Here is a 25,879-nt window from a genome sequence, read left to right as displayed (position 1 = left end):
GTGGGAGAACTGTGGCGTTCGCTCAGCCAAGCCTGGACAGCTTAGCCGCCAGCCCCCTCCACCTTCCCGCAGCCCTTGTTTTCCCCCGAGGTCAGAAACCAGGCAGGAAGACCTAAGAGGGGCTATCTGTTGAGGCCCCAGGGAGGGAGGAAGCCCGTCCCTGCCCTGAGTGCCTGACCCCAGGCTAGGTCTCAAGAGAGGCTGGAAGCCAGAGGCCTGAGGCCAGTCCCGCTGCTGACGCGTATGTGGTCCAGCTGGGGCCCTGCCAGGTGTGGCCACTGGTGAGGCCAGAGGTCACCGGGCTGGGAGGGGGGGTGCATCTTCAAGCCACACCTCCCCAGACCAGCCTCCCTCCCTCCCCACCCATGCTTGTGTGGGGTCCTTGTGGGCAACTGTCACCCTTTCCCACCCCCACTGTCCTGGGAGGACAGGAGGATGAGGTTGGGTGGTGACGCCGGCTTCAAGAAGCAGCAGTTAGTCGCTGGTCTGTGCTGCCAGGACCCCGGGCCACGGGCCTTCCTGCTCCCGCCCTCCTCCCACCGCCTGAACTTGTGCTGAGATCCTGCACCCGACCAGCTGATGCCTGAGCGGGAAAGGATTCTAGGGCCAGATCCGTGCTGGCCTGGCCAAGACTCTCTCGGAACCACCCTGCTGTCCCGGGCTGTCTCTGCTGGAGCCTCCTTGCTCCCGCCCCCTTTGCAAGTGTCTGACCCGCGTCCCACTACTCCCACTCCTCGTCCCTCTGCCTCTCCAAGAGCTGTGCTCCCACGGCCTTCCCCCTGGTCTCGCAGCCACCACCACGTCCCCCCTCCCCACGTCCAGGTCAGCCCTCAAGGGAATCTGAACTCCTCCACGACTAGAAGCCACACAGAACTAGCTCAAAGGTCCCCTTCCCAGGACACCGACTCCCAGAGGACCCAGACCCAGACCTTTCAGCCCAAGGAATGGGATGATGTCAGGGGTTCCGGGTGGAGACGAGGACTCCCAGGCCCAGACTCATGCCTTGCCCACCCCCAGGAGACAGTTTCAGAAGCATACCTGGGCCAAGTCTAAAAATCAGATGGGGACTTTATTGTGATGGTGGCAGGTCCACCAGCAGATGCAAATGTGGGGGTGCTGAGAGTGGCAACACAGGCCACCCCAAACGAACTTCACTCCCTCCCCTGTCCTCAGCCAGTACAGAAACCAAATGTAGCCCCAGCCCTAGACTCCAGCCCAGGTAGAGTCCAAGGGAGGGGTGTCAGGGTCAGAAGTCACAGGGAGCCCAGTGACTGTCAAGGTGGCTGCGAGCAAGGCTAGGGTAGGGATGGAGCAGAGAAAGGGCAGGGGGTGCAGCCCCAGGTGGCCCAAAGCAACACAGAAGGGCAAGGGCTGGCATTCGCCAAGTCAGCAGGTCCCTGGGGAGAACAGATGGTGCCTGGAGTCCCACATGGTGGTACAGGTGGGGGAGCCCTCGGGAGCTCTCGGCGGCAGGCAGCACCCCAGGAGGAGTGGGACTCCTGCCGAGGCTGACCCCAACTTCAAGGCTGCCAAGTTCTGATGGGAGTGTCCTCCTCCAGGAACATCTCCCAGCCCCCAACGAGCAGAGCCCTGGAGGAGTGGGACTCCTGCCCTGAGGCTGACCCCAGTTTTGGGGCTGCCAGGTTCTGATGGGAGTGTCCTCCAGGAATGTCTTCAAGCCCCCAGCGGGCAGAGCCCAGAAGGGTCTGAGGGCATGATGGGCATCAGTGGGATTTTGGTTGTGCCAGGGGTGGGCAGGGCCACCCGTGAGCAAAGGCCGCAGGGGTGGGGGCTATGCTCCCACCAAGCCCCTGGGAGAGGGGTGTGGAGGCGGCCTCTGCATACGCCCAGGCCAAATTCCAGGAAAGCGGGACCAGCCGCTGGAAGGGGGGTGAGCCCGGGAGCATCAGGAGACGCCCCGAGGAGCACAGACAGGAGAGGTGCAGCTGCTGTCCCAGCCAGGAGCCCAGGGCCTCCCTATTTGCAGTTCTCCTTCCGGAACCCTGGAAGCCAAGGGTGCCAACGGGTTGGCGTCTGTTCTCCACCCTCATCACAGTGGGAGACACAGGGCAGACCCCCCCCCGCAGGACTCCCCAGGGATTTCTGAGCCTGAGGTGGCAGGGGCCCCGGGCCTGGCTGGTGCCTGCCATCGTTTGTCCTGGGTGAGGCGGAATGGGGACAGGCAGGGCTCTGAGATGGGCTGAGGTCGCCCCCGCCGCTCACCTTTGTCTAGGTCGATGTACTTGGCAGGCAGGGGGCTGTGGGCCAGCTCCGCCCTCTCCTTCAGGATGTTGTTTTTGTAATCTGTGGGAAGAGAGGAGGCTGAGGTCCCCCCTCCCAGGATGCACTTCCCAGCCCGGGACTGGGAGCCGCGCCTGTGCCCTCCTGTCCCAGCACTGCCTCACCTAGCTGGATGTCCTCACTCCTGTAAAGCATCTGGTCCCCTGCAGCCACAGCGAACTCCGCCAAGTTCACATCCTTCCTGGATGGCGAGGGTGGGAGGAGGTTACAGCTGGGTGGGGTGAAGGGGGCCCTGGTCCCCAGGAGGGCCGGGAGGGGAGCACTCACCCCTTTGACTTTCCCGACTTCTGGTCCGAGTATTCGTAGCCTGGGAAGGAGACTCACATTGGGGGCAGTGCCGCCCCTTCCGCAGGTCCCCCAGCCCAGAGGACCGCCCTCCCGCCCACCTCAGTCTCCTGGGGCCGCTGGCTTTGCCGGGGCAGCCTCACCTCCGCGGCGCCTGCGGGCGGCCAGGAGGACAGTGACCAGTAGCAGGATGAAGAGCAGCAGCGTGGCCAGCACGTAGCCCAGCTGCTGGAAGAAGTGGGCTCGGCTCTCGGGGACGATGACATTGATGACGTTGTGGCCGCGCACCAGTGTGGGGTCTGCGGGGAACGCGGGGTCGGGGTGGCGTCAGGTACCAGCAAGACCTGCGCCCCGACCCGGGCCACGGCCCCCGCTGGGATCCTCGGGCCTCGGGCAAGGGACAGCAGGCGCAGAGCAACCCCCGGTGGGGTGGGCTCACGCCTTCCCGGGTCCCAGGGAGGCCTCCTTCACCTGGGCCTGGGGCGCCGCTGTGGCTGGAGCCGTTGCCCGGAGAGCCCCGGGGGGGCGGCTCCGCCTGGGGTTCGGCGACCGTCAGGTGGAAGACGCGGCGTTCGTGCAGGCCACAGTAATGGTGGTGCAGGTGGCAGGAGTAGGTGCCCTCGTCGGCGACCTCCAGCGGCTCGATACGCAGTGAGAAGTCACCGCGCTCAAAGGCATCCGCGCCCACAGCCACGCGGTCGCGCAGAAAAAGGGGCCCGTAGGCGCGGCGCTCGCCCGACGCGTAGAGGTCCAGCAGGCGGTCCGCGCGGTCGTGCGGGACCCCGGGCGGCTGCCGGTCCCAATGCACCACCTGTTGAGCCTCCTCCACGTGCCGGTCGGTCCACACGTGCCCGCGGTTCACGCAGGTCAGGAGCGCGGGTGCGCCGCGCGCCACCGCCAGCACCTCCTTCTCGCCGTCCCAGTAGGCGGGGGTGGCCGGGGCTGCGGAGGGGGCGCGGTCAGCGGCGCGCGGGCCGGGGCGGCGGTCGAGGGTCGAGGGGCGGGAGCTGGGGGGCGGGGGGGAAGCACTCACGGCCGTCGGTGACCTCCAGGAGGACGGCCAGGCTCTCGTAGAGGTGGCAGTAGTGGTGGTGCAGGTTGCAGGTGTACAGCCCCGCGTCCGTCTCCTCCACCGCTGCGCACCCAGGAGGAAGCCGCGCGTGAGCCTTGCGGTGCCTCCGACCCCGCGGCCCCCGACCCCTGCCCCGACCCCGCGGCCCCGGTCCCCGGTCCCCGCACCGCGGATGAGCAGCGAGAAGTTGCCGTCGTCGAAGGCCGAGGCCGAGAGCTCCAGGCGGCCGCGGTCCCGCACCTCGTACACGCGCTGCTCGCCCGCCGAGTACAAGTCCAGCAGGCGCCGCGCGGGGCCACCCCCGGGGCCGCGCAGGTCCCAGTGGAGCACGCGCTGGCGGTCGTGCAGCCGGTCCTGGGTCCACACCATGCGCGGGCTCTGGCAGCGCAGCACCGCCCGGGCGCCCGCCGCCCAGCTCACCGCGGACTCGGACACCACGGAGCTGCCAGCAGCGGCGGGTACCGAGGACCCTGGTGGGGAAGGTGAGTCAGTGGGGGACGGGCAGGGCCCTGGTGGGGGAGGGGTGCCTGTAAGGGACGGGCAGGACCAGAGGGCCCTGGTGGTGGAGGGGAAGTCCGTGGGGTGGGGCAGACCCCCGAGGGCCTGGATAGGGAAGGGGAAGTCACTGGGGGAGGGGCGGACCCTGATGGTCCTGATGGGGGAGGGTGAATCAGTGGGGGAGGGGCGGGCTCTGAGGACCCTGGTGGAGGAGGAGGAGTAACTGGGGGAGGGGTGTGCCCCAAGGACTCTGGTGGGGTTGGGGGCATCTGGGGGGGTGTGGGCCCCTGAGGCCCCTCGTGGTGGGGGAGATTCCATGGGGGAGGGGCATGCCCCCTAGGGCCCATGTGGGGGAAGGGGAATCATTGGGGGAGTGGTGGACCCCCGAGGGCCCTGGCAGGGGAGGGGGAGTCCATGGGGGAGGGCAAGTCAGTCGGGGAGACATGGGGCCCGAGGACCCTAGTGGGGGATGGGGAGTCCGTGGGAGAGTGGTGGGCCCCGAAGGCCCTGGTTGGGGAAGGGGAGTCAGTGGGGGAGGGGCGGGGCCCTGGTGGCAGAGGGGGCATCTGTGGGGGAGGGGTGGGCCCCCGAGGGCCCTGGTGGGTGTGCGGGAGTCTGTGGGGGAGGGCCAGGCCCCCGAGGACCCTGGTGGGGGAAGAGGAGTCATTGGGGGAGGGGGAGTTATGGGCAAGGGGAGGTGCCCAAGGGTCCTGATGAGCAAGGGGGAGTCACTGGGGGAGGGGCAGGGCCCGAGGACCCCCGGGGGCTGGGCCTGGCAAGATAGGAGGGGCTGAGGGGGAGTGGGGGTGGGCAGCTGGGGCTGGGGTCACTAACCTGAGTGCAGGAGAACAGCAGAGCCTAGAAGGAGAGGAGTGAGCTGGAGAGGCCACCCACAGCCCCACCCAGCCCCGGGACCCCCCACTTGGCCCCCAGAGTCCCTCCTGTAGTCCCAGACAAAGTGGATGCTGTGACACCCACTTCGGTGCAGGGAGGACGCCTCTCACACAGACCTACATAGCCCTCCCTGCCACCGTGCTGGGCTTTGGACGGCACCTGCCCTTGAGTGGGGAAGCCAGGGCATGGGTGTGGGCCAGGGCCAGGCTCCAAGCCAGCCGGTTCTGGGGTGTGTGCTTGTCACCGGGGCCACTCCACCTGGCTGCACCCAAGTCACCCAGAGCACCAAGGAGGCTGGATCTGTGGGATCCCCCACGCTCCCTCCAGGGCTGTGCCCCAGCCCCAAGTGTCTTTGAACCCTCAGACGCTGGGGACCCCACACCACACCTAAGGCTCAGCGCAGCCCCTGAGGTGCTTCCGCAGGGCAGAGGCCTGAAGGCTGAATGTGGGTCATGACCCCGGCTGCCGCCCCACAGGCCCGCGTTGCTGCTTGAGGGACTCTCATTGTCGTAGGCCACCTCGGCATCCACTCTGAATCTAGGCTGGATTTTCTCTGACCGGAAGCGGGGCTGCCACCCGGGACAGTTTCCAGTTCACATCCCCCGTCCTCGAGCTGATCCACCCAGATGCCCGCCCTACGCACTGTCCCCTGGTGACCACCCCCTGTGTCCCCACAGACCCCACGCCCCACATGGACCGTGCAGCTGCACCACGGAGTCCCCCCACAGTCAGCGTGGCCCCACGGGGCTCGTGCCGCTTGCCTTAAACCCACCAGTTAAAACTCCCCCACCAGGCATGGTGGCTCACGCCTGTAATCCCAGCACTTTGGGAGGCCAAGGCAGGTGGATCACCTGAGGTCAGGAATTCAAGACCAGCCTGGCCAATATGAAAAACCCCGTCTGTACTAAAAATACAAAAAATTAGCCGGACAGGGTGGTAGTGGGCGCCTATAGTCACAGCTACTTGGGAGGCCGAGGCAAGAAAATCACTTGAACCTGGGAGGTGGAGGTTGCAGTGAGCCAAGATCACGCCACTGCACTGCAGCCTCCTTGGCGAGGGAGAAACTGCGTCCAAAAAAATTCCCTGAGGGAAACCTGTATGCAGAACGCCCTGATCCCAATAAAGGGTTGGCCTGGGGGTCCCTGTCTCTCTCCACTTTCCCTGGCCTCCCAGCAGTCTGTGCACCCCAGGGCCCGTGGGTGATAAAAGCTGTTTCTATCCTGTGTCTCTTGATCACTGAGGGCTGCTCTCCCTCACATAGATCCTATGTGAAAACTGCCCCAGAGATGTGGCCGAGAGCCTGGGAGCTTCCCAGAGGAATGTGCCCGGTCAGCAGCCAGCCCAGGCCTGGGAGCTGGGGCTGGAACAGACCCCACAGTTCTCAGGTCCCTCTCAATCACTGACCCACTCCCTAAACAGAGCCGCAGCAAGAGGGGGTGCAGGAGGGGCCCCGAGGGAGACGCCGCCGTGCCTGGGCCCCCAGCCCTTCTTGGCCTTCTGGGCTCCAACTCCCTAGGAGGGGAGGCTGGCCAAAGTCTAACTGAAGACGTCACACCCTCTGGCAAGCGGCTCTCCCGAGCGCCCCCAGACCCGTCCTCTTCCCTGGTGGGACCTTCCCACTCCTCCTGGCCCAAGCTCAGATGGGCGGTTTTGTCCGAAATGGACTCGCACAGCCCCACGAGCCACCCCCCACCCGCCTCCCAGGGCCCCACACTCACTCTGCAGAAGCACAAGTTTCCAAAGCAGGATTCGGGATGGCAGCGCCATGGCCCCCGCCCAGCCCCAGGCTTTGTCCCACTCGGCTCTAAGTCTCTCTCCAGAAAAACAGCCCTACCCCCTCCCCCTCCTTAGCACCCGCGGTGACATCACGGAGGCCTGGGCCTGTCTACGGTCTGGGGACCGCCCCCTCTGGCTCCTGCCGGGCCCCTTGGCCTCCCCCGTCGTTGCTGGCCTGCTGGGGAGGGGCAGTGTGGGAGCAGAGGCCCAGCCCCTCACCGGTCAGGCCTGGGGAGGGGGTAGTGACCGCACCCTTGGAGGGACAAGAAGGTCCGAGGGCGTAAGAAGGTCCCTGTCTCACGTCTAGGAGCCTCCCGGGCCTGTGGTGCAGGGTTGGGACTGTTGGGTGAGCGGCCCTCCGCCCCACCTCTGGCCTCCCCCCACGTGAGCCACCTCAGGGCAGGGTCCTCCCCTCCGTCTGTTCCAGGCCCCAGAAAGGCCTCCCAGTGCTGAGAGCTGAGACCGCCCCCACCTACGGTGCACCCCGGTGCCCTCCTTCAGACCAGATGGCCCTTCCAGCTCCAACCCTTGGCCCTGCATGACCTTGGTACCCGTCTCCTCTGGGGGCCACGGTGGGCTCCCTTGGGCCAGGATGATGGACGCTGCCAGTCACTAGTCCCCTTTACAATCTGGAGAGTCAGCCAGGGACAGGGGGCCCTGAGCACTGGGAGGCCTGGGGGTGCTGGGGTGAGCAGACCTCTCCCTGCTGGCCCCGTCCCCTGGGGCTGCCCACCTTTAGGGTGCAGCCTGGTGTCCCTGAAACCAGGTGCTGGATTACAGGCCTCCTGGAGAAAGGGGAGAGTGGGACCCCCGCCACGGAAGGCACAAATTTGAAACTGTGGGAAAACTTACAAAGTCACATAAACAAATGCGAAATAACAGCCTGCACTGTGTAGCAAACCCAACTCCTTCTAATCAAGCAAACCTCAAGAAAAAACAATCTGAACAACCACAACCACTAGAAACCCTCAGTGCATAGTTCTGCCCGCCCACTTGGAGTGAGCTCTCCTTACAGGCCCCGAGGGCCCCGGCTGGGTGGGGGGCTCACCCCTGAACCCTGCTCTGGTCCCCAAGTCCTCAGACAGTGGGAAGCCCAGTGCAGATCAGAGTGGTGGTCTCAGGGCGAGGGGAGGGGGACCTGCGGCTGCTCCAGTGAGAGGAACGGGCAGGACACGGACCGGCGTTAAGGACAGAAGACCCCACCCCAGCCCGGTCAGACCCATTTCCTCAGCAGGGTCCTGGCCCGGGCTTCCAAACTGGCTTCAGGGCTGAACACATCCCGCCACCCCCACTCCCTCCCTGGGCCTTTCATTCTGGAAAAACAAGCCCCACCTGGCTGGCCTCGAGGCCTCTGCTGGCCTCTCCTCCTGTTTTTCCAACTGGTTTGTATTAGTGCTGGCAGCTGCCCGCCCGCCCATGTCTGTCTCCGTCGCACACTCTGGGGCCTTGGCCTCTGCAGTCTCTGTCTCCTTCCGTCACTCTCCCTGTTCCCTCTCTCCCCATGGAGGGAGGACGGACAGCAGTTTGGTGGGGGGATAGGGTTGGCCCTCGGGTCTGGGAGGGCCCGGCTCCAGGTGCAGTGCTGAGAGGGGCGCCTGGTCCGCACGACAGCCTCAGGCCAGGGCTCGCCTCACTCTGCAGGGCCGTCCCTCTCCGGGCAGTGGCCTCCAGCCACACTTTCGGGGACCCAGCCAGAGGAGATGCAGGCCAGAGGCTGTCGTCTGAGAGGGCCCTGACCTCTGAGAGGGCCACCTGGGGGCAGCTGACCCCCGTGGGGCCCTGGGCAAGGAATAAAAGGCTGATGAGGCCACCAGGCCCCTTCCCTGACCCTCCCTGTCCGGCCCTCAGCAGGAAACAGCCACAGAGAAGAGCAGGCCTGGTAGTGACCAGGTCACCTGCTCCTCCCAGGGCCAGTGACCTGTGCCTCTTCGGCCCCTTCCTGGGCTGGGACTGCAGAGCCTCTGCTCGCTGGGGGGCGGGGGGGGCGGTCTGCAGAGCTGTGGGTGTGTGACTTAATTCCCAGCCTGGCCTGGCATTTTTCTCCCTCTGGGAAGAGGACAAACCAGGACAAAGCCACTGGCATCACTGTGCTCTGGCTAAGCCCCCAGCCAAACCAGCGCTCTGGACCGTCCTCCTAGCTCCCCCTCCGGGGGCTGGGGTGGAGCAAGAGGGGTCAGCTGGCCCCACAGCCCGCACTGAGGATCTGATCTTGGCTGCCATTCCTGGTGACTCGGACATTCCAGGCAGCCCGGCTCATTGGGAAGAAAAACCACAGGCACTCAGAGCCACAAGCAGCACAGCCAAGCCCATATTCACTCCCATGAGTGTGCACACACAGACACATGCACACACACAAAGACACACATGGAGACACACAGATACACACGCATGCACACGAAGACACACGAAGACAGACACGCATGCACATGAAGACATGGAGACACACCGATACACGGAAACACACAGACACATGCACACACACGAAGAGACAGACACACATGCATGCACATGAAGACACATGGAGACACAGAGATACATGGAAACACGAACACAGACATGCACACACACGAAGACACATGGAGACAGACACACGCATGCACATGAAGACACACGGACACAGAGATACACGGAAACAAACACACAGACACAGGTCCACACACACAAACAGAGACACACACAGACACACATGGAAAGACACACACAGAGACACGGACCTGTGGCCGCACAGCGGATCATCGATGGCTGAAGAGTCCCACTTCCTGTCTTTCAGAAGCGTTTGCTGAGCACCTCCTGGGTGCCAGGCTTGCTGGGCACTGGGGACTCAGCACTAAGCCGGGTGCCAGCCGTGGCCCTCTTGGACCCCAGCCTCCTGGACTGTGCTGGATGTGGTGGAGGGAATGAGAGAGGGTGGGGGGCACCCAGGCTGGAGTGGCGAGGACGGATGGACCCAAGGAAGCAACCTCTGTGACAGCAAATGCCAGGCGAGGCCTGAGGACGCGGCTTCCAGGCGCAGCCAGCAGCGGGGCTGCCAGGAGTGGTCTTGGGACGCCAGGGACCTGTGTGTGTGGTAGGGGGGCCACTGCTGACACCAACACAGACAGGGTTAGGCTCCAGGACAAACCGTATTCGCCGCCGCCGCACCTGCCACGCACATTGGAAGCGTTAGCGCAGTTTTCCCTGCGTGGGGCTGGGTCTCCTACCCAGGCTGAGTTTCTCCCCTCTAAGAGGAAACACCGCCAGCCTTCTTTCTGCTACGGCCTTTGGATTCTGAAAACTCGCTGTGGGGAGGGACGTGAGGCTCCGGCGCCGGGAACCCCTGCGGGCTAAGATGGTGTTGGCCAATCACATCCAGTCACTCTCCTGGGAAAGTCACTTTTATGGAGACAGCCCGCCAAGGGGGTCTCAAAATATATTGAAGTTTTGGTTAGTTATGTATGCTGACTAAATTTACAAATAAACTTGTTTATCAAAAACAAAAGAAAATGTGTTAATCCCTTATAGCCGCTTGTGGCGACTGTTCCCGGCCATGTCCCTGGCTGACTGTTTTCCGGCTGATCCTGACCAGCGTCCCCGGCAGCCGTGGCCTGCATGCGTGTTGGTCCCTCCTCCTGCAGCCCCGAGGAGGCAGGGCTGTCTGTGGATCCCAGATCCCTTGTCGGAAGGCCCGGAAGAGGAGAGTTGCCCTCCACCACCACTGTCTCCTCCTCCTGGACAACAGAGTCAGAACACTGCTGAGATGGGGTGAAGCATAATTGTTGCACCGAGACTCAAAAATACAGGCAAGAAGGTTTGAAAATACAGAAACATTTCACAAATCATCTGTCCCCTCTCGAGTAGTATCTGGCTTGTTCTAAACATGCAAATGCAGTGAGACCGGCTGCCTGGTACACACACATCGCCCCGGAATCACAACCTTAGGCCCCAGGGCCACCTTCTGTAATTTTTTTTTTTTTAAGCCACAAAGTCTCGGCCAGGCAAGATGGTTCACGCCTGTAATCCCAGCACTTTGGGAGGCCAAGGTGGGCAGATCACCTGAGGTCAGGAGTTCAAGACCATCCTGGCCAACATGGTGAAACCCTGTCTCTACTAAAAATACAAAAAATTAGCCAGGCGTGGTGGCAGGTGCCTGTAGTCCCAGCTACTTGGGAGGCTGAGGCAAGAGAATTACTTGAACCCGGGAGGTGGAGGTTGCAGTGAGCCGAGATCGTGCCGTTGCATTCCAGCCTGGGAAACAGAGTGAGACTCCATCTCAAAAAAAAAAAAAAAAAAAAAAAAAGGGGCTGGGCGCGGTGGCTCACATCAGTAATCCCAGCACTTTGGGAGGCCGAGGCGGGTGGATCACAAGGTCAAGAGATGGAGACCACCCTGGCCAACATGGTGAAACCCCGTCTCTACTAAAAATACAAAAAATTAGCCGGGCGTGGGGGCAGGTGCCTGTAGTTCCAGCTACTTGGGAGGCTGAGGCAGGAGAATCACTTGAACCCGGGGGGATGGAGGTTACAGTCAGCCGAGATTGCACCACCGCACTCCAGCCTGGTGACAGGGCGAGACTCCGTCTCAAAAAAAAAAAAAAAAAAAAAGGAGTGAAACCCCATCTCTACTAAAAATACAAAAATTATCTGGTTGTGGTGAGAGGCACCTGTAGTCCCAGCTACTCCAAGGGCTGAGGCAGAAGAACTGCTTGAACCTGGGAGGCAAAGGTTGCAGTGAGCCAAGATTGCACCATTGCACTCCAGCCTGGGCGACAGAGTGAGACTCGGTCTCAAAAACAAAACAAAAGGATAGGGTCTCACTGTGTCACCCAGGCTGAAGGGCAGTGGTGCAAACATCTTGGCTCACTGCAGCCTCAAATTCCTGGCCTCAAGAGATCCTCGGCCTCTCAAAGCAATGGGATTACAGGCGAGATTCATCAGTTTTTTCTTTTCTTTTTTTTTTTTTTGAGACAGAGTTTTGTTCTTTTGCTCAGGATGGAGAGCAGTGGTGCAATCTCAGAATCACCGCAACCTCTGCCTTCCAGTTTCAAGCTATTCTCCTGCCTCAGCCTCCCGAGTAGCTGGGATTACAGGTGCCCGCCACCACGCCTGGCTAATTTTTTTTTTTTTTTTTGAGACGGAGTCTCGATCTGTTGCCCAGGCTGGAGTGCAGTGGCGCAATCTCGGCTCACTGCAAGCTCCGCCTCCTGGGTTCACGCCATTCTCCTGCCTCAGCCTCCCGAGTAGCTGGGACTACAGGCGCCCGCCACCACATCTGGCTAATTTTTTATATTTTTTTTAGTAGAGACGGGGTTTTGCCGTGTTAGCCAGGACGGTCTTGATCTCCTGACCTCATGATCCACCCGCCTCAGCCTCCCAAAGTGCTGGGATTACAGGCGTGAGCCACTGCACCCGGCTTTTTTTTTTTTTTTTTGAGATGAAGTCTCGTTCTGTCGCCCAGGCTGGAGTGCAGTGGCACAATCTCGACTCTCTGCAAACTCCGCCTCCCGGGTTCAAGCAGTTCTCCTGCCTCAGCCTCTGGAGTAGCTGGAATTACAGGTGTGCACCACCACACCCGGCTAATTTTTGTATTTTTAGTAGAGACAGGGTTTCACCATGTTGGTCAGGCTGGTCTCAAACTCCTGACCTTGTGATCCACCTGCCTCAGCCTCCCAAAGTGCTGGGATTACAGGCATGAGCCATCACGCCCGGCGAATTTTTGTATTTTTAGTACAGACGGGGTTTCACCGTGTTGGCCAGGCTAGTCTTGAACTGCTGACCTCATGAGCCACCCACCTCGGCCTCCCAAAGTTCTGGGATTAGAGGCGTGAGCCACCATGCCTCATCAATTTTAAAATTGGGAACAAAGAACCCTGAGTGCTGCCAGTTACCTGCGGTGGCTCCACCTGCAGGGTCAGACTCCACTCTGGGACTCTGCATCTGCCTCCCTTCCCGGCTGGGCACGTCTTAGGGCAGCCGTCACACCAGCCTCAGGCGAGGGCCAGGCCACAGCTGCCACATGGAATGCACATCCTGGATCCTCCGTGGTGGCTTCTCCCTCCTCACCAAGGGAGGTCGGCCGTTACATGTGACATTTCTAGCTCGGTTATAATTACAAATTTGATGTATGCAATTATGATAGAAAAATCGGCCGGGCGCGGTGGCTCACTCCTATAATCCCAGCACTTTGGGAGGTGGAGGCAGGAGGCTTAAGCCCAGGATTATGGAGACCAGGCAGGACAATATAGCAAGACCCAGTCAAAAATAAAAAAATAGGGCCAGGCTCACCCCTATAATCCCAGCATTTTGGGAGGCCAAGGCAGGCAAATCACCTGAGGTCAGGAGTTCGAGACCAGTCTGGCCAACATGGTGAAACCCCCATCTCTACTAAAAATACAAAAATTAGCTGGGGATGGTGGCATATGCCTGTAATCCCAGCTACTCAGGAGGCTGAGGCAGGAGCATCTCTTGAACCTAGGAGGCAGAGGTGGCAGTGAGCCAAGATCACACCACTGCACTCCAGCCTAGGTGACAGAGTGAGACTCTATGTTTAAAAAAAAAAAAAAAAAGCCAGGTGTGGTGGCTCACCCCTGTAATCCCAGCACTTTGGGACACTGAGTGGGGGCAGATTACCTGAGGTCGACAGTTCAAGACCAGCCTGGCCAACATGGAGAAATTCCGTCTAAAAATACAAAAAGCCGGGTATGGTGGTGCACGCCTGTAATCCCAGCTACTCGGAAGGCTGAGGCAGGAGAATCGCTTGAACCTGGGAGATGGAGGTTGAGGTGAGCCAAGATTGCAGCATTGCACTCCAGCCTGGGCAACAAGAGTGAAACTCTGTCTCAAAAACAAAATAAAAAACAAAAATAAGGCTGGGCATGGTGGCTCATGCCTGTAATCCTACCACTTTGGGAGGCTGAGGTGGGCAGATCACCTGAGGTCGGGAGTTCAAGACCAGCCTGACCAACATGGAGAAACCCCAGCTCTACTAAAAATACAAAATTAGCTGGGCATGGTGGTGTGCACCTGAAATCCCAGCTACTCTGGAGGCTGAGGCAGGAGAATCACTTGAACCCAGGGGGCGGAGGTTGCGATGAGCTGAGATCGTGCCATTATATTCAGCCTGGGCAACAAGAGCGAAACTCCGTCTCAAAAATAAATAAATAAAAATAAAAATAAAAAAATTAGCTGGGCATGATGGTGCATGCCTGTGGTCCCAGCTACTCTGGAGGCTGAGGCAGGAGAATCATCTGAACCCGGGAGGCAGAGGTTGCAGTGAGCCGAGATTGCGCCATTGCACTCCAGCCTGGGTGACAAAGCAAGACTTCGTCTCAAAAAATAAAAAATAAAAATTAGGCCAGGTGTAGTGGTGCACACCTGTGATCCCAGCTAGGAAAGTCTGTGACAGGATGGCCTGAGCCTGGGAGGGGAGGACGAGTATGAGTGTGAGAATGAGTATGAAAGGATGACTATAAATTGAGTGTGAATTAGTGAATTGGTGAGTGTGAAGTAGTGTGGATGGGTGTGAATTCATGAGACTGTGAATGAGAGTGGATGGGTGTGAACTGGTGATTGTGCATTTGTGAATTGGTGAGTGTGAATTGGTGTGTGTAGTGTGGATGAGAGTAAACAGGTGACTGTGAATTAGTGAATTGGTGTGAAGTAGTGTGGATGAGTGTGAATTGGTGAGTTTTAGAGCGTGGATGAGTGTGAATTGGTGTGTGAATGAGTGAATTGGTGAGTGTGAATTGGTGAGTTGGTGTGAATTGGTGTAGTGCGAATGTGTGTGAATTGGTGACTGAATTGGTGAGTTGGTGTGAATTGAATTGGTGTGTGTAGTGTGAAAGTGTGGATAAGTGTGAATTGGTGACTGTTGAGTGGATGAGTGTGAATTGGTGATGGTTGAGTGGATGAGTGTGAATTGGTAGTTGTTGAGTGTGGATGAGTGTGAATTGGTGACGGGTGAGTGGATGAGTGTGAATTGGTGTGTGAATGTGTGGATTGGTGAGTGAATTGGTGAGTTGAATTGGTGTGTGTAGTGTGAATGAGTGTGGATGAGTGTGAATTGGTGACTAAGTATTTTGAGTGTGGATGAGTGAATTGGTGTGAGTGTGGATGAGTGTGAATTGGTGTGGATGTGAATTGGTGACTGTGGATGAGTGTGGATGAGTGTGAATGGCTGTGTGTGTGGATGAGTGTGAATGAGTGGATTGGTGAGTGAATTGGTGAGTTGAATTGGTGTGTGTAGTGTGGATGAGTGTGAATTGGTGACTGTGGATCAGTGTGATTTGGTGAGTGTGGATGAGTGTGAATTGGTGTGTGAATGAGTGGATTGGTGAGTGAACTGGTGAGTTGAATTGGTGTGTGTAGTGTGAATGAGTGTGGATGAGTGTGAATTGGTGACTGTGTGTGGATGAGTGTGAATTCGTGTGTGGATGTGTGAATTGGTGAGTGAATTGGTGAGTTGAATTGTGTAGTGTGAATGAGTGTGGATGTGTGAATTGGTGACTGTTAGAGCATGGATGAGTGTGACTTGGTGTGTGAATGAGTGGATTGGCGAGTGTGAATTGGTGAGTTGGTGTGAATTGGTGTGTGTAGTGTGAATGTGTATGAATTGGTGTGTTAACGAGTGTGTGAGTGAATTGGTGCGTGTGAATTGGTGAGTGAATTGGTGAGTTGGTGTGAATTGGTGTGTAGTGTGAATGTGTGGATGAGTGTGAATTGGTGAATGTCAATGTGTGGATGAGTGTGAATTGGCGAGTGTGAATGAGTGGATTGGTGAGTGAATTGGTGAGTTGAACTGGTGTGTGTAGTGTGGATGAGTGAATTGGTGAGTGAATGAGTGTCGATAGGTGTGAATTGTTGAGTGAGTGTGTGAATGAGTGTGGATGGGTGTGGATTGGCACATATGAACTGGTGAATGTGAACTGGTGAGTGTCAATTAGTGTAAATTCAGTTTAGTGGATCAGGAGCAACTTTTTTATTTTTTATTTATTTTTTGAGACGGGGTCTCGCTCTGTCCCCCAGGCTGGAGTGCAGTGGCGCGATCTCGGCTCACTGTAAGCTCCGCCTCTGGGGTTCACACCATTCTCCTGCCTCAGCCTCCCGAGTAGCTGGGACTACAAGCGCCTGCGACCACGCCTGGCCAATTTTTTGTATTTTTGGTAGTGATGGGGTTTCACCGTGTTAGCCAGGATGGTCTTGATCTCCTGACCTCATGATCCGCCCACCTCAGTGCCCCAAAGTACTAGGATTACAGGCGTGAGCCACCACGCCCGGCCTTTTTCATTTTTATTTTTGAGACAGTCTCACTCTGTTGCCCAGGCTGGAGTGCAGTGGTGCGATCTTGGCTCACTGCAGGTCAACCTCCCAGGCTCAAGTGATCCTCCCACCTCAGCCTTCTGAGTAGCTGGGACCATAGGTGGGCACAACCACACCTGGCTTTTTTTTTTTTGGTAGAGATGGGGTCTTGCTCCATTGCCTAGGCTGGCTTTGACCTACCAGGCTCAAGTAATGCACCTGTTTCAGCCTCCTGAAGTGCGAGATTACAGGCAGGAAGGCGCAGCCAGACTAGAATAGGCAATATCTCAGTTTATTGTACTTATGAGAGATGCTATTCTGTACAACTTTCAATTGTGGGTGTGTTCATCAGATAGCGATGTAAAAAGATATGTCTTATTTTGTATCTTGATCAAAAAAGTCTGAAAGTAGGCTGGGTGTGGTATCTCACACCTATAATCCCAACACTTTGGGAGGCCAAGGCAGGAGGATCATTTGAGGCCAGGAGTTTGAGACCAGGCTGGGCAACTTCGTGAGACTCCATCTCTGCTGGAAAAAAACATTAGCTGGGCATGGTGGTGTATGCCTGTAGCCCCAGCTACTTGGGAGGCTGGCTTGAGCCCAGGAGTTACAGGCTGCAGTGAGCTATAATGGCACCACTGCACTGCAGCCTGGGTGACAGAGGGAGACCCTGCCTCTTAAAAAATAAAAATAGGTCTGGCTGGGCACAGTGGCTCAAGCCTGTAATCCCAGCACTTTGGGAGGCCGAGGCGGGCAGATCACCTGAGGTCAGGCATTTGAGACCAGCCTGGCCAACATGGTGAAACCCTGTCTCTAATAAAAACACAAAAATTAGCCGGGCGTGGCGGTGCATGCCTGTAGTCCCAGCTAGCAGGGAGGCTGAGGCAGGAGAATTGCTTGAACCTGGGAGGTGGAGGTTGCAGTGAGCTGAAATCGCGCCACGGCACTCCAGCCTCGGGGACAGAGTGAGATACTGTCTCAAAAAAAAAAAAAAAAAAGATCTGAAAGCCACCAACTTTAAAACATGGTACTACCGCAAGAATCATTTAAAAGGACTAAAATTGCCTCTGGGAAAGGTGGTGTGGGGATGGGGGAAGAGATACTGTTTTCCTTTATTTTTGAGATGGAGTCTCATTCTATCCCTCAGGCTGGAGTGCAGTGGTGCGATCTCGGCTCACTGCAAGCACCACCTCCCGGGTTCACGCCATTCTCCTGCCTCAGCCTCCCGAGTAGCTGGGACCACAGCCGCCCATCACACCTGGCTAGTTTTTGTATTTTTAGTAGAGATGAGGTTTCACCATGTTGTCCAGGATGGTCTCGATCTCCTGACCTCAGGTGATCCACCCACCTCGGCCTCCCAAAGTGCTGGGATTACAGGCGTGAGCCACCGCACCCAGCCAACTGTTTTTCTTAAAGGAATCTTTTTTTCTTTTTGGAGACAAGGTCTCGCTCTGTCACCCAGGCTGGAGAGCAGTAGCACAACCGCAGCTCACCGCAGCCTCGAACTCCTGGGTTCATGCATCCTGTCACCTCGGCCTCTGGAGTAGCTGGGACTACAGGTGCACACCACCACGCCCAGCTGATTTTTTATTTCGTAAAGACAGGGTTTCACTATGTTGCCCAGGCTGCTCCTGGAGTCCTGGCTTCATGCGATGCTCCCACCTCCCAAAGTGCTGGGATGACAGGGGTGAGCCACTACGCCTGCTGGTGACTTCTTAAACAATTAAACTAGCCACGTACAAGCATAACTTTTTTTTTTTTTTTTTTTGAGACGAAGTCTCACTCTATCGCCCAGGCTGGAGTGCAGTGGCACGATCTCAGCTCACTGCAAGCTCTACCTCCAGGTTCACGCCATTCTCCTGCCTCAGCCTCCCAAGTAGCTGGGACTACAGGCGCCCGCCACCACGCCTGGCTAGTTTTTTGTGTTTTTAGCAGAGACGGGGTTTCACCATGTTAGCCGGGATGGTCTCGATCTCCTGAACTCGTGATCCGCCCGCCTCCGCCTCCCAAAGTTCTGGGATTACAGGCGACAGCCACCGCGCCTGGCCCACAAGCATAACTTTTAAAAAAATAATTTACTTTTACAATTAAGCTTAGGAATCACACAGACTCAGGGCTGGCTCATGGCTTCCCGGCAAGTTAAACTCTGTACTTAGGGTCGGCGCGTATGAAATGGCTAATTCTAGTCAGTGGTGCAATGAAGTAACTCCTCTAAAGAACTTATCGGGCCGGGCGCGGGGGCTCACGCCTGTAATCCCAGCACTGTGGGAGGCCGAGGCGGGCAGATCACGAGGTCAGGAGATCGAGACCAGCCTAACCAACATGGTGAAACTCCATCTCTACTAAAAATACAAAAATTAGCTGGGCACAGTGGCACACACCTGTAGTCCAAGCTGCTCAGGAGGCTGAGGCAGGAGAATCGCTTGAGCCTGGGAGGTGGAGACTGCAGTGAGCCGAGATTGCACCACTGCACTTCAGCCTGGCGACAGAGCAAGACTCCATCTCAAAAAAAAAAAAAAAAGTAGTAACCTAAGAATGAGAAAAACATGGCATTCAGAAACAGGACCCAGACTCCTCCAGCCTGAAATAGGAATGTTCTTTCCCCCCTCCCAGTGCCCTTCCCGGGAGGCTCGGGAGGTCCAGCCCAGGGAAGCCAGCTTTCCTCCCAGACTCCACTCCACGCCGAGGGTCTCTCTGTTGCCACCGCCAACCTGCATGCTCCTCAGACAGGGCGTGTACAGTGAGTGCTCAGCTCGGCTCCCTGGAGGTTCTGGGCCTTGCTTGGCACACACGTGTGCTGCCTCCCTGGCCCCCAACACACACACATCTGAAGCAGGCAGGGCCCTGGGTGGGCACCGGGGGTGGGAGCTGAGGGCCTTGCCCATGGTCCATGAAAGCTCTGAAGCCATAGCTCTGTGGCTGGTCAGGCCTCAGGCCCCAGGCTCGGCCCCAGCAGAAGGCACAGAAGACACCAGCTTGCCAGGGACGCAGCAGCCAGAGGAAGAGGCGTGGGGCTGAGTTCACCAACATGTCCCATTATGGAGGCCACTGATGAATGCCACCACTGGGCTTGAGGTTGGGGCACCATCCCCACTGCCCAGGACCATCCCCAGCAGAGCCAAGTCCTGCTTGGAACTGGAGCTCTGAACACCGCCAGGACACGCTGTGGTGAGGGGCAGGTCGCTGGCAGCTCCACAGGCCCCCAGCCCACCCCACCCCACCTCTAGCCCCTCACCCAGGTGATGCCCAAGGCCAAAACAGGGGAGGCAACAGGGAGAAAGGGGTGTATGTCTCATAGGCAGGGGCAGGGTGGAGGCCCCACAGAGAAGAGGGGAGGGACGGCCTCTTGTGGCCTGGGAGCAACCGCAGAGATAAAAATAAAACCCCAAAATTGCTTCCCAAGGTTGTGGTTGGGCAACAAAGGCTTCCAGGCCAAGGCAGGGTGAGCTCTGCAGGCTGGGCAGGGTGTGGGTCTGCAGGAGGGGCCTGGGTTGCGGGAGCTGGAGTGGACAGCTGAGGCACCGCCTCGCCGGGATGGTGACGTCTGGAGCAGGGGTACCCACCGCTGCTGACGTGAGCTGATGGGTTCGTCGTGGGGATGTCCTCATGGTGCAGGATGTGTAGCAGCATCCCTGGCCTCCACCCACCCATGCCAGTAGCACCTCCCACTGACAACCACAGATGTCTCCACATGCGGCTCAGAGCCATGGCTGACCTGCCTCCCAGGAGCACCCCAAGCCGGCCCCCACGCAGGGGTGGAGGAGGCCGGGGCCGAGGGGGGTCCCAGGGCTGTGCCTGAGCTGGGTAGGGCTGCTCCCCACCACGGGCTGCCCAGCTGAGCTCTGCAGGCTAGGACTCTGGACAGGTCCACTCAGCTTCCCACATCTCCTCCCTCATACAGGGAAGGGGGAGGTGAGCCCGGGATGGAAGGAAATGCGGGGGGCAACAGCACTACAGAGGGTGCCAGTGGTGGCCAAGGGCACCGGGAGGCTGGGGCAGGGCCAGGCTTGGCACTGAGCGGGCTCCACTTCACCTGGGAGAGTTTTGGCCCTGGGAGCCCTGCCCCACTCACAGCTGGGAAAACAGACCCAGGAATGATGCCTGTGACCCCAGCTGGGGCCCCACAAGACGCTTCCTGCCACCTGTCCTGGTCCCCAGCCCTGGACGCAGGAGCCCGGCTGCTGCCCCCCTGTGGTGGTCTGGGGAAGCGCACCTCCACCCGCTACGGCCTCCGGACCCCTCCGTGCACTCAGGGACCCACAGCCAAGGCCTACTGACCTCGCTGGCTGGCACGTCCAGGGCCCAACTCCCAGGACAATGTGTGACCCACAAGTTCGTCCTGTTTTAGAGAAACTGCTGGGAATAGCGCTCAAGTCCTCCCCAAGGTCTGATGGGCAAGGAACTCAAGCTTGAGTCTCAGACACATTTCTGTGACAAAAGACAAGAGGACCCCATGTCTCTGGTGAGAGGCAGCCCAGCCTTCAGCCTTCACACATGGTGGGGGAGAGGCTGCGGCTCCACAGCCTCCACTCAACCGCCTGGGGCGGACGCAAAGGCCCCTCTCCTGTCGCTGAGCTGTTGGGGGCAGCACCTTCCATGCCCACCCATGCCCTGCTACCCAAGTCCAAGGGCCCCTGCACATCCCTGCTCTTAGGAATACCATGTTCCAGCCGGGCGCAGGGGCTCACGCCTGTAATCCCAGCACTTTGGGAGGCCGAGGCGGGCAGATCACTTGAGGTCAGGAAATCGAGACCATCCTGGCCAACACGGTGAAACCCTGTCTCTAACAAAAATACAAAAATTAGCCGGGCTTGGTGGCGGGCACCTGTAATCCCAGCTATTCAGGAGGCTGAGGCAGGAGAATCACTGGAACCTGGGAGGGAGAGGTTGCAGTGAGCTGAGATCACACCACTGCACTCCAGCCTGGGTGATGGAATGAGACTCTTCCTCGAAAAAAAAAAAAAAAAAGGGAATAACGCGTTCCTCCTCTTCACCCAGAGGAACCTGGAGACACCGGGGGCCTCTGGCTCAACCTAAGCCTCAGGGATTCTCCGGCCCTGTAAACGAGACCCTTTCCTCAGCCACCCCCCAGCCCCGAACCCACTCAGGGCCCCAGGAGATGGCAGACATGCCTGGGAAGGCCAACACCCTGGCCCTGTAGCCGGAAGGCTTGGAGGGCCACTGGAGGATCACGTCCACGGAGCCTGGCGGGCACCATCCACCACCGCCAGTGGTACCAGGACCTTTCCTGCCTTCCCAATGAGGCCCTCCCCGACCCTCCACTCATGAAATACACCTGAATCACCCCGTGCATTCCGGGTGCTCCCTCAACCCCAGTCCTGTTCCCCTGTACTTCTGCCATCCGGGTCGGCCTCCCCCAGGGAATGTGCTGCTCAGGGAGGGGCTGTGGGTTCTGTTCAGTGATCCCACAGCACCTAGCCTGAACTGCACACAGCACACATTTGCTCACAGCGAGGCTGGGGCTCCCACAGGCCCAGCACCCTCTGGACAGCGGCCAAGGGCCAGCTAGAGAGAGGGACGGCCAATCTGCCATCCTGCTGCCCGGGTCTTCTACAACACCTGGGACTGGCAGCAGCCTCAATCCTGAGAGACCTCACACCCGGCAAATGGAGCTCCAGACCGGCGGGAAAAGCTGAGTCCTCTGAGAATTTATTACTACGGATCACAGCAGCAATGGGCGGGAAGGGAGGCGCCAGACTCATTTGCCCCGCAGGTAGATCTTGGGGGTCTGCCAGCCTTCGGGGGCTTCCTTTAGCCCCGCCTTCAGCCAGATGCGCCTCAGGTCTTTCTCGAACTTGATCTGCAAGAGGCAGAGGGAGGGACCGCCAAGTAATTTGTGGCAAAGAAACGTGTTCTCAGCACTTTGCCCTCCCAGGGCCAAGCAGGGGGCCACTCACCTGCTTGCGTCTCAGGCGTCCCTCCTGGACCTTCCTCCGCAGGAACCGCGTCTTCTTCACCAGCTTCCGGTACTTGTGGTGGTTCATCTTCCGCCGGCGGATCTTCAGCACGTTTTTGCACTGAATTTGAGGCGCATCCCCGACGCCTTCATCCCCCTGCTCGGCCCCTTCCCCTATCTGGCTGGGCGGACACTGGTAGGATTGGGGTGGAGCCACAGTCCCTGCGGTCCCGGTATCCAGTCTGGGCAGGAAGCAGCGGGCCGTGAGCCAGCTCTCCAGGGGGCTGACGGACATCTTCCTGGGGACCAGCATCTCCTCCAGCTCCAGCTGGGCCCCCTTGCGAGGGAGAGAGGCCGCCCTACCTGGGCCGGCCGGCGGTGTGCTGTAAAGGGGCCCGCAGACCCGGCTGCCCAGCACTCCAGAGACGGGCCAAGGCGGGCGGCCGCCTGCAGAAAACCAGACGCCACAGTCACCGCTCGCGAGACCACACAGGCCCGTCGGGTTGGGGAGCAGCACGTTCGTCCCAGCGAGGATCCCCCGCACCTCATTCCTGGCCTGAACCCCTGAGGTTCCCTCTGTGAGCATCGGAAGCTTAGAGGGGAAAGAGTGTGTGTGTGGCCACCGGCCCTGCCCCAGCGGAGCCGCTGAGACCCGCACTCCTAACCAGGTGTGTATCCTCCCATCCGCCCCCGCGGGGCTTCCTACCTGCCCAAGGAACGGCCCTCAACAGCTGGGAAGTCAGGCGCCCCAGGAGCATGGTCTGTGGGCGGCGGCCACAGGTCCCAGGGGAGCTGGAACACAGATGCCCGTTCAGGTCAGGCGGCAGCGCCTTCAGTAGTCGCGGGCGGGCCGGGACGGGGGCGTCTGGTGCCGCCGCCACCCTCGCTTCCCTTCTCCCTCCGCCACCCCAACCCACAAGGAGGACTTTGCTTCCAACACAGCTCGCGCCCCGAGGCTCCCAAGCCCCCGACGCGGGCGGTGTCGCGCTCGGACGCACCGAAAGGTCCCAGAACGGGGAGGCCGGCCCCCTCCCCGGGTTCACCCCCGCGCGAATCGCGTTGCCTGGCGCCTGGACCCTCTCGGCTGGACCCCGGGCCCGCCTGCCGCAGCGCCCGGCGCCCTCAGGCCTCCCGCTGACCCTTCCCAGGCCCGACCTCGACGCGGCTCAAATTGGCCGTTCTGCGGCCGCCCTCGGGCACTTCCGGTCCGTCCCGAAGTCGGCCCCGATCGGCAGCGGCCACCCGGCGGTTCCTACGCACAGCGCCCCCTGGCGTCCTCGCGGCCCCCGATTCTGCATTGACTCAGGCCCCGCCGGGCCCGAAAGGCGACGGTTTCCGGTTAGTGGAATCACGGTCCCAGTCCTCGCGCGGTGCCTCAGCTCCGCCTGGTCCCTTACGGAGGCAAAAAACTACATTTCCCACAATCCCAGGGGGTGCGGGCCCTGGATATACCCGCAGGTCCAGAATCGTTTCCGGACCACCCAGGGGCCGGATTCCCAACGGGCCGACGGAAGTGCGGGCTCAAGACTACGGAAGTGACGTATCCGGCGACGGAAGTGGAGTTACGTGGAAGGCGGAAGCGTCTGGAACTATTTCCCTTGTTTTGGCTAGAGACCAAGGACCCGGAGCAAGCGCTGAGCCTGCGGTACCGGGCCTCCCCGACTCCTCATTCTTGGGGTTAAAAAAAAAAAATAAGACTCAGGCTGGGCGCAGTGGCTCAGGCCTGTAATCCCAGCACTTTGGGAGGCCGAGGCTGGTGGATCACCTGAGCTCAGGAGTTCGAGACCAGCATGGCCAACATGGTGAAACCCTGTCTCTACTAAAACTACAAAAATTAGCCTAGCGTGGTGGCAGGCGCCTGTAATCCCAGCTACTCGGGAGGCTGAGGCAAGAGAATCGCTTGCGCCCAGGAGGCAGAGGTTGCGGTGAGCCGAGATCGCACCACTGCACTCCAGTCTGGGTGACATAGATCCTGTCTCAAAAATAAATAAATAAATAAAATAAAATCAGACTCACACTTTTTGTCTGAGAACTGAAAGCAGCCTCTGGAGGATTGGGTTTGGCTGAGCCCCTAATGATGCTCCCCAGAGTAGGCGCTGCCAAGGTGTAGCTTCACCTTTCTACTCCAGACAGGCCCCTTTGACCTCCCTGAGGTTGGCTAATATAGAGATCCCAGCATGGACTTGCAGGGGCGCCTGGTGGGAGAGGGGTGTGGAGCAGAGCCTGCTGGGCCTGCTCGGAGACTTGCCTTGCAGGAGGGTCTTCCAGGGACGCTTAGCAGGAAGTGGAAAGGCCAGGTCATCTGCCGGGCCCAGCCTGGCTAAGCAGTGAATGACAGGTAGGATAGGCCAGTGTGAGGACATAAAATTCAGGCTCCAGGCCCACCTCTGCAACTGAGGTCCCCAGATGACTCTACGTTACCCCTCAGAGGGGCTACTTGGGACTCCAAGCAGGAAGGTTTATGAACGTTATTTGCGGGCCCGCCCTTCACCCCTGCTGCACAGCTTCCCCTAGTGGATTTGGCCGTAAATGAGCAGGGTGGTGCCTCCAGAGCAGCCCTCGCCTTGGTGCCCCTGTGTTTGTCTTCACCCGGCCGGGGTCCAGGGAGATGCAAAGAATCCATCAGAGAACAGGTGAGCATGTTGAGAAGAACCAGAAATAACCTGGGCTGGCAACCTTGGCCTTCAGGCTTCTGAGGCATTGACGTGCAGATAAAAGTATCTCCCCAGAGTTAGGGACCGGTAGAAGAAACGGGATGTGGACATTTCAGTCTGAGAAAGTCTTGAGGAGCAGGATGAACCAGGGTGTCCTTCCCCCTCTCAGGAAGTAATTTCAGGGAGGTGAAGTGAGGAAGACCAGTCTGTTGGGGTCCCTGTACCCAATAGGCTCCAGGCCAAAAGGGAAAGGTCCCAACTAGAGCAGGACCCAGCTGCTACAAGGCTGGGGAATTATCATTCAGTTACAGGAGCTGCATGGAGCCGGCCCGGGAGGCTTGCAGACAGTGGCCACCCCGATGAATGCCCGGGCCAGACCTGACTGGCTGCCGCCCACAGGAGTGGCAGGAACACTTGTTGGAAGCGCCAGATGCTTGTGTGAGCAGAGCTGCCAAGCTAGATGAGCTGGAACTAGACTAGGAAGATCAATCCTTTACAAACATCTGAGGAAGAAAAAATGCAGTGGAAGAATTGGGGAGGGTGCATGGGTTATGATTCCTAATTTTTAAACAAAGGAACTCTAGTCTCTCAAGGGAAGTACACAGTTGCTGCACATACCTGTTTTCCCCAAAATACCCATTTGTCTTCAGGAAAGTTTTTCTTTAGAAACTTCAGAATTTTGGTCGGGCAGAGTGGTTCACACCTGCCTGTAATCCCAGCACTCTGAGAGGTCGAGGCGGGCATACTGTCTGAAGTCAGGAGTTCGAGACCAGCCTGGCCAACATGGCGAAACCCTGTCTCTACTAAAAATACCAAAAAAAAAAAAAAAAAAAAAAAATTAGTTGGGTGTGGTGGTGCACACCTATAGTCCCAGCTACTCCGGAAGCTGAGGCAGGAGAATCTTTTGAACCTGTGAGGTGGAGGTTGCAGTGAGCCGAGATCGTGCCAATGCACTCCAGCCTGAGTGACAGAGCGAGACTCTGACTCAAAAAAAAGGTGGGCATGGTGGTACAGACCTGTAGTCCCAGCTCCTCAGGACTGGGTCGAGGGCAGAGTGGCCAGACGCGACAGCGTATACTGGGGGAAAGATATTGGCGACCCAGCGCACACCTGCCTATAATACTTAAATAATCTTAAGATCGTGGATAATAGTGATCTTATTAAAATACGAAACTATGGGTTTTCAGTATTTCCTTTTATTAGCATAATT

General features: G+C 58.7%; 2 protein-coding genes and 2 long non-coding RNA genes across 7 annotated transcripts; 1 reads left to right on the top strand and 3 right to left on the bottom strand.

Moving 5' to 3' along the window:
* Positions 1-1,050: 1,050 nt before the first annotated feature.
* Positions 1,051-7,246, bottom strand: MXRA8 (matrix remodeling associated 8). Of its 2 annotated transcripts, XM_055382108.2 has the most exons (10): positions 6,769-7,246; positions 4,991-5,014; positions 3,826-4,128; positions 3,620-3,721; positions 3,058-3,528; positions 2,730-2,885; positions 2,569-2,608; positions 2,406-2,482; positions 2,224-2,304; positions 1,051-2,003 (listed from the first exon to the last, which is right to left on the bottom strand). In XM_055382108.2, exons 1-10 carry the CDS (start codon positions 6,815-6,817, stop codon positions 1,978-1,980), a joined length of 1,329 nt encoding a protein of 442 aa, XP_055238083.2. In that variant the 5' UTR covers positions 6,818-7,246; the 3' UTR covers positions 1,051-1,977. The 2 variants fall into 2 exon arrangements, with proteins under 2 accessions (XP_055238083.2, XP_063559536.1); XM_063703466.1 differs by having other exon boundaries at positions 1,051-2,304; positions 6,769-6,870.
* On the top strand, positions 4,054-10,309 carry LOC129532512 (uncharacterized). Of its 2 annotated transcripts, none has more exons than XR_008678283.1 (2): positions 4,054-4,140; positions 5,474-6,283. It is a non-coding gene; the product is annotated as an uncharacterized lncRNA (long non-coding RNA). The 2 variants fall into 2 exon arrangements; XR_008678282.2 differs by lacking the exon at positions 5,474-6,283 and adding an exon at positions 7,254-10,309 and having other exon boundaries at positions 4,062-4,140.
* Positions 10,310-21,752: 11,443 nt separating this feature from the next.
* Positions 21,753-23,541, bottom strand: AURKAIP1 (aurora kinase A interacting protein 1). 2 transcript variants are annotated; one of them, XM_055382127.2, is made up of 4 exons: positions 23,171-23,541; positions 22,722-22,807; positions 22,017-22,462; positions 21,753-21,919 (listed from the first exon to the last, which is right to left on the bottom strand). In XM_055382127.2, the coding sequence occupies exons 2-4, from the start codon at positions 22,771-22,773 to the stop codon at positions 21,818-21,820; spliced, it is 600 nt and encodes a 199-aa protein (XP_055238102.1). In that variant the 5' UTR covers positions 22,774-22,807; positions 23,171-23,541; the 3' UTR covers positions 21,753-21,817. The 2 variants fall into 2 exon arrangements, with proteins under 2 accessions (XP_055238102.1, XP_055238101.1); XM_055382126.2 differs by having other exon boundaries at positions 23,014-23,504.
* A 475-nt stretch (positions 23,542-24,016) lies between these two features.
* LOC134758289 (uncharacterized) lies at positions 24,017-25,468 on the bottom strand. The gene is made up of 2 exons (XR_010133310.1): positions 25,288-25,468; positions 24,017-25,172 (listed from the first exon to the last, which is right to left on the bottom strand). It is a non-coding gene; the product is annotated as an uncharacterized lncRNA (long non-coding RNA).
* Positions 25,469-25,879: the final 411 nt, after the last annotated feature.

The sequence above is a fragment of the Gorilla gorilla genome, chromosome 1 (genome assembly GCF_029281585.2).
Source record: "Gorilla gorilla gorilla isolate KB3781 chromosome 1, NHGRI_mGorGor1-v2.1_pri, whole genome shotgun sequence".
In the NCBI taxonomy this organism is placed as follows: Eukaryota; Metazoa; Chordata; class Mammalia; order Primates; family Hominidae; genus Gorilla; species Gorilla gorilla.
Note: the sequence above shows the minus strand (reverse complement) of the source record. Positions and strands in the feature narration are given on the sequence as shown.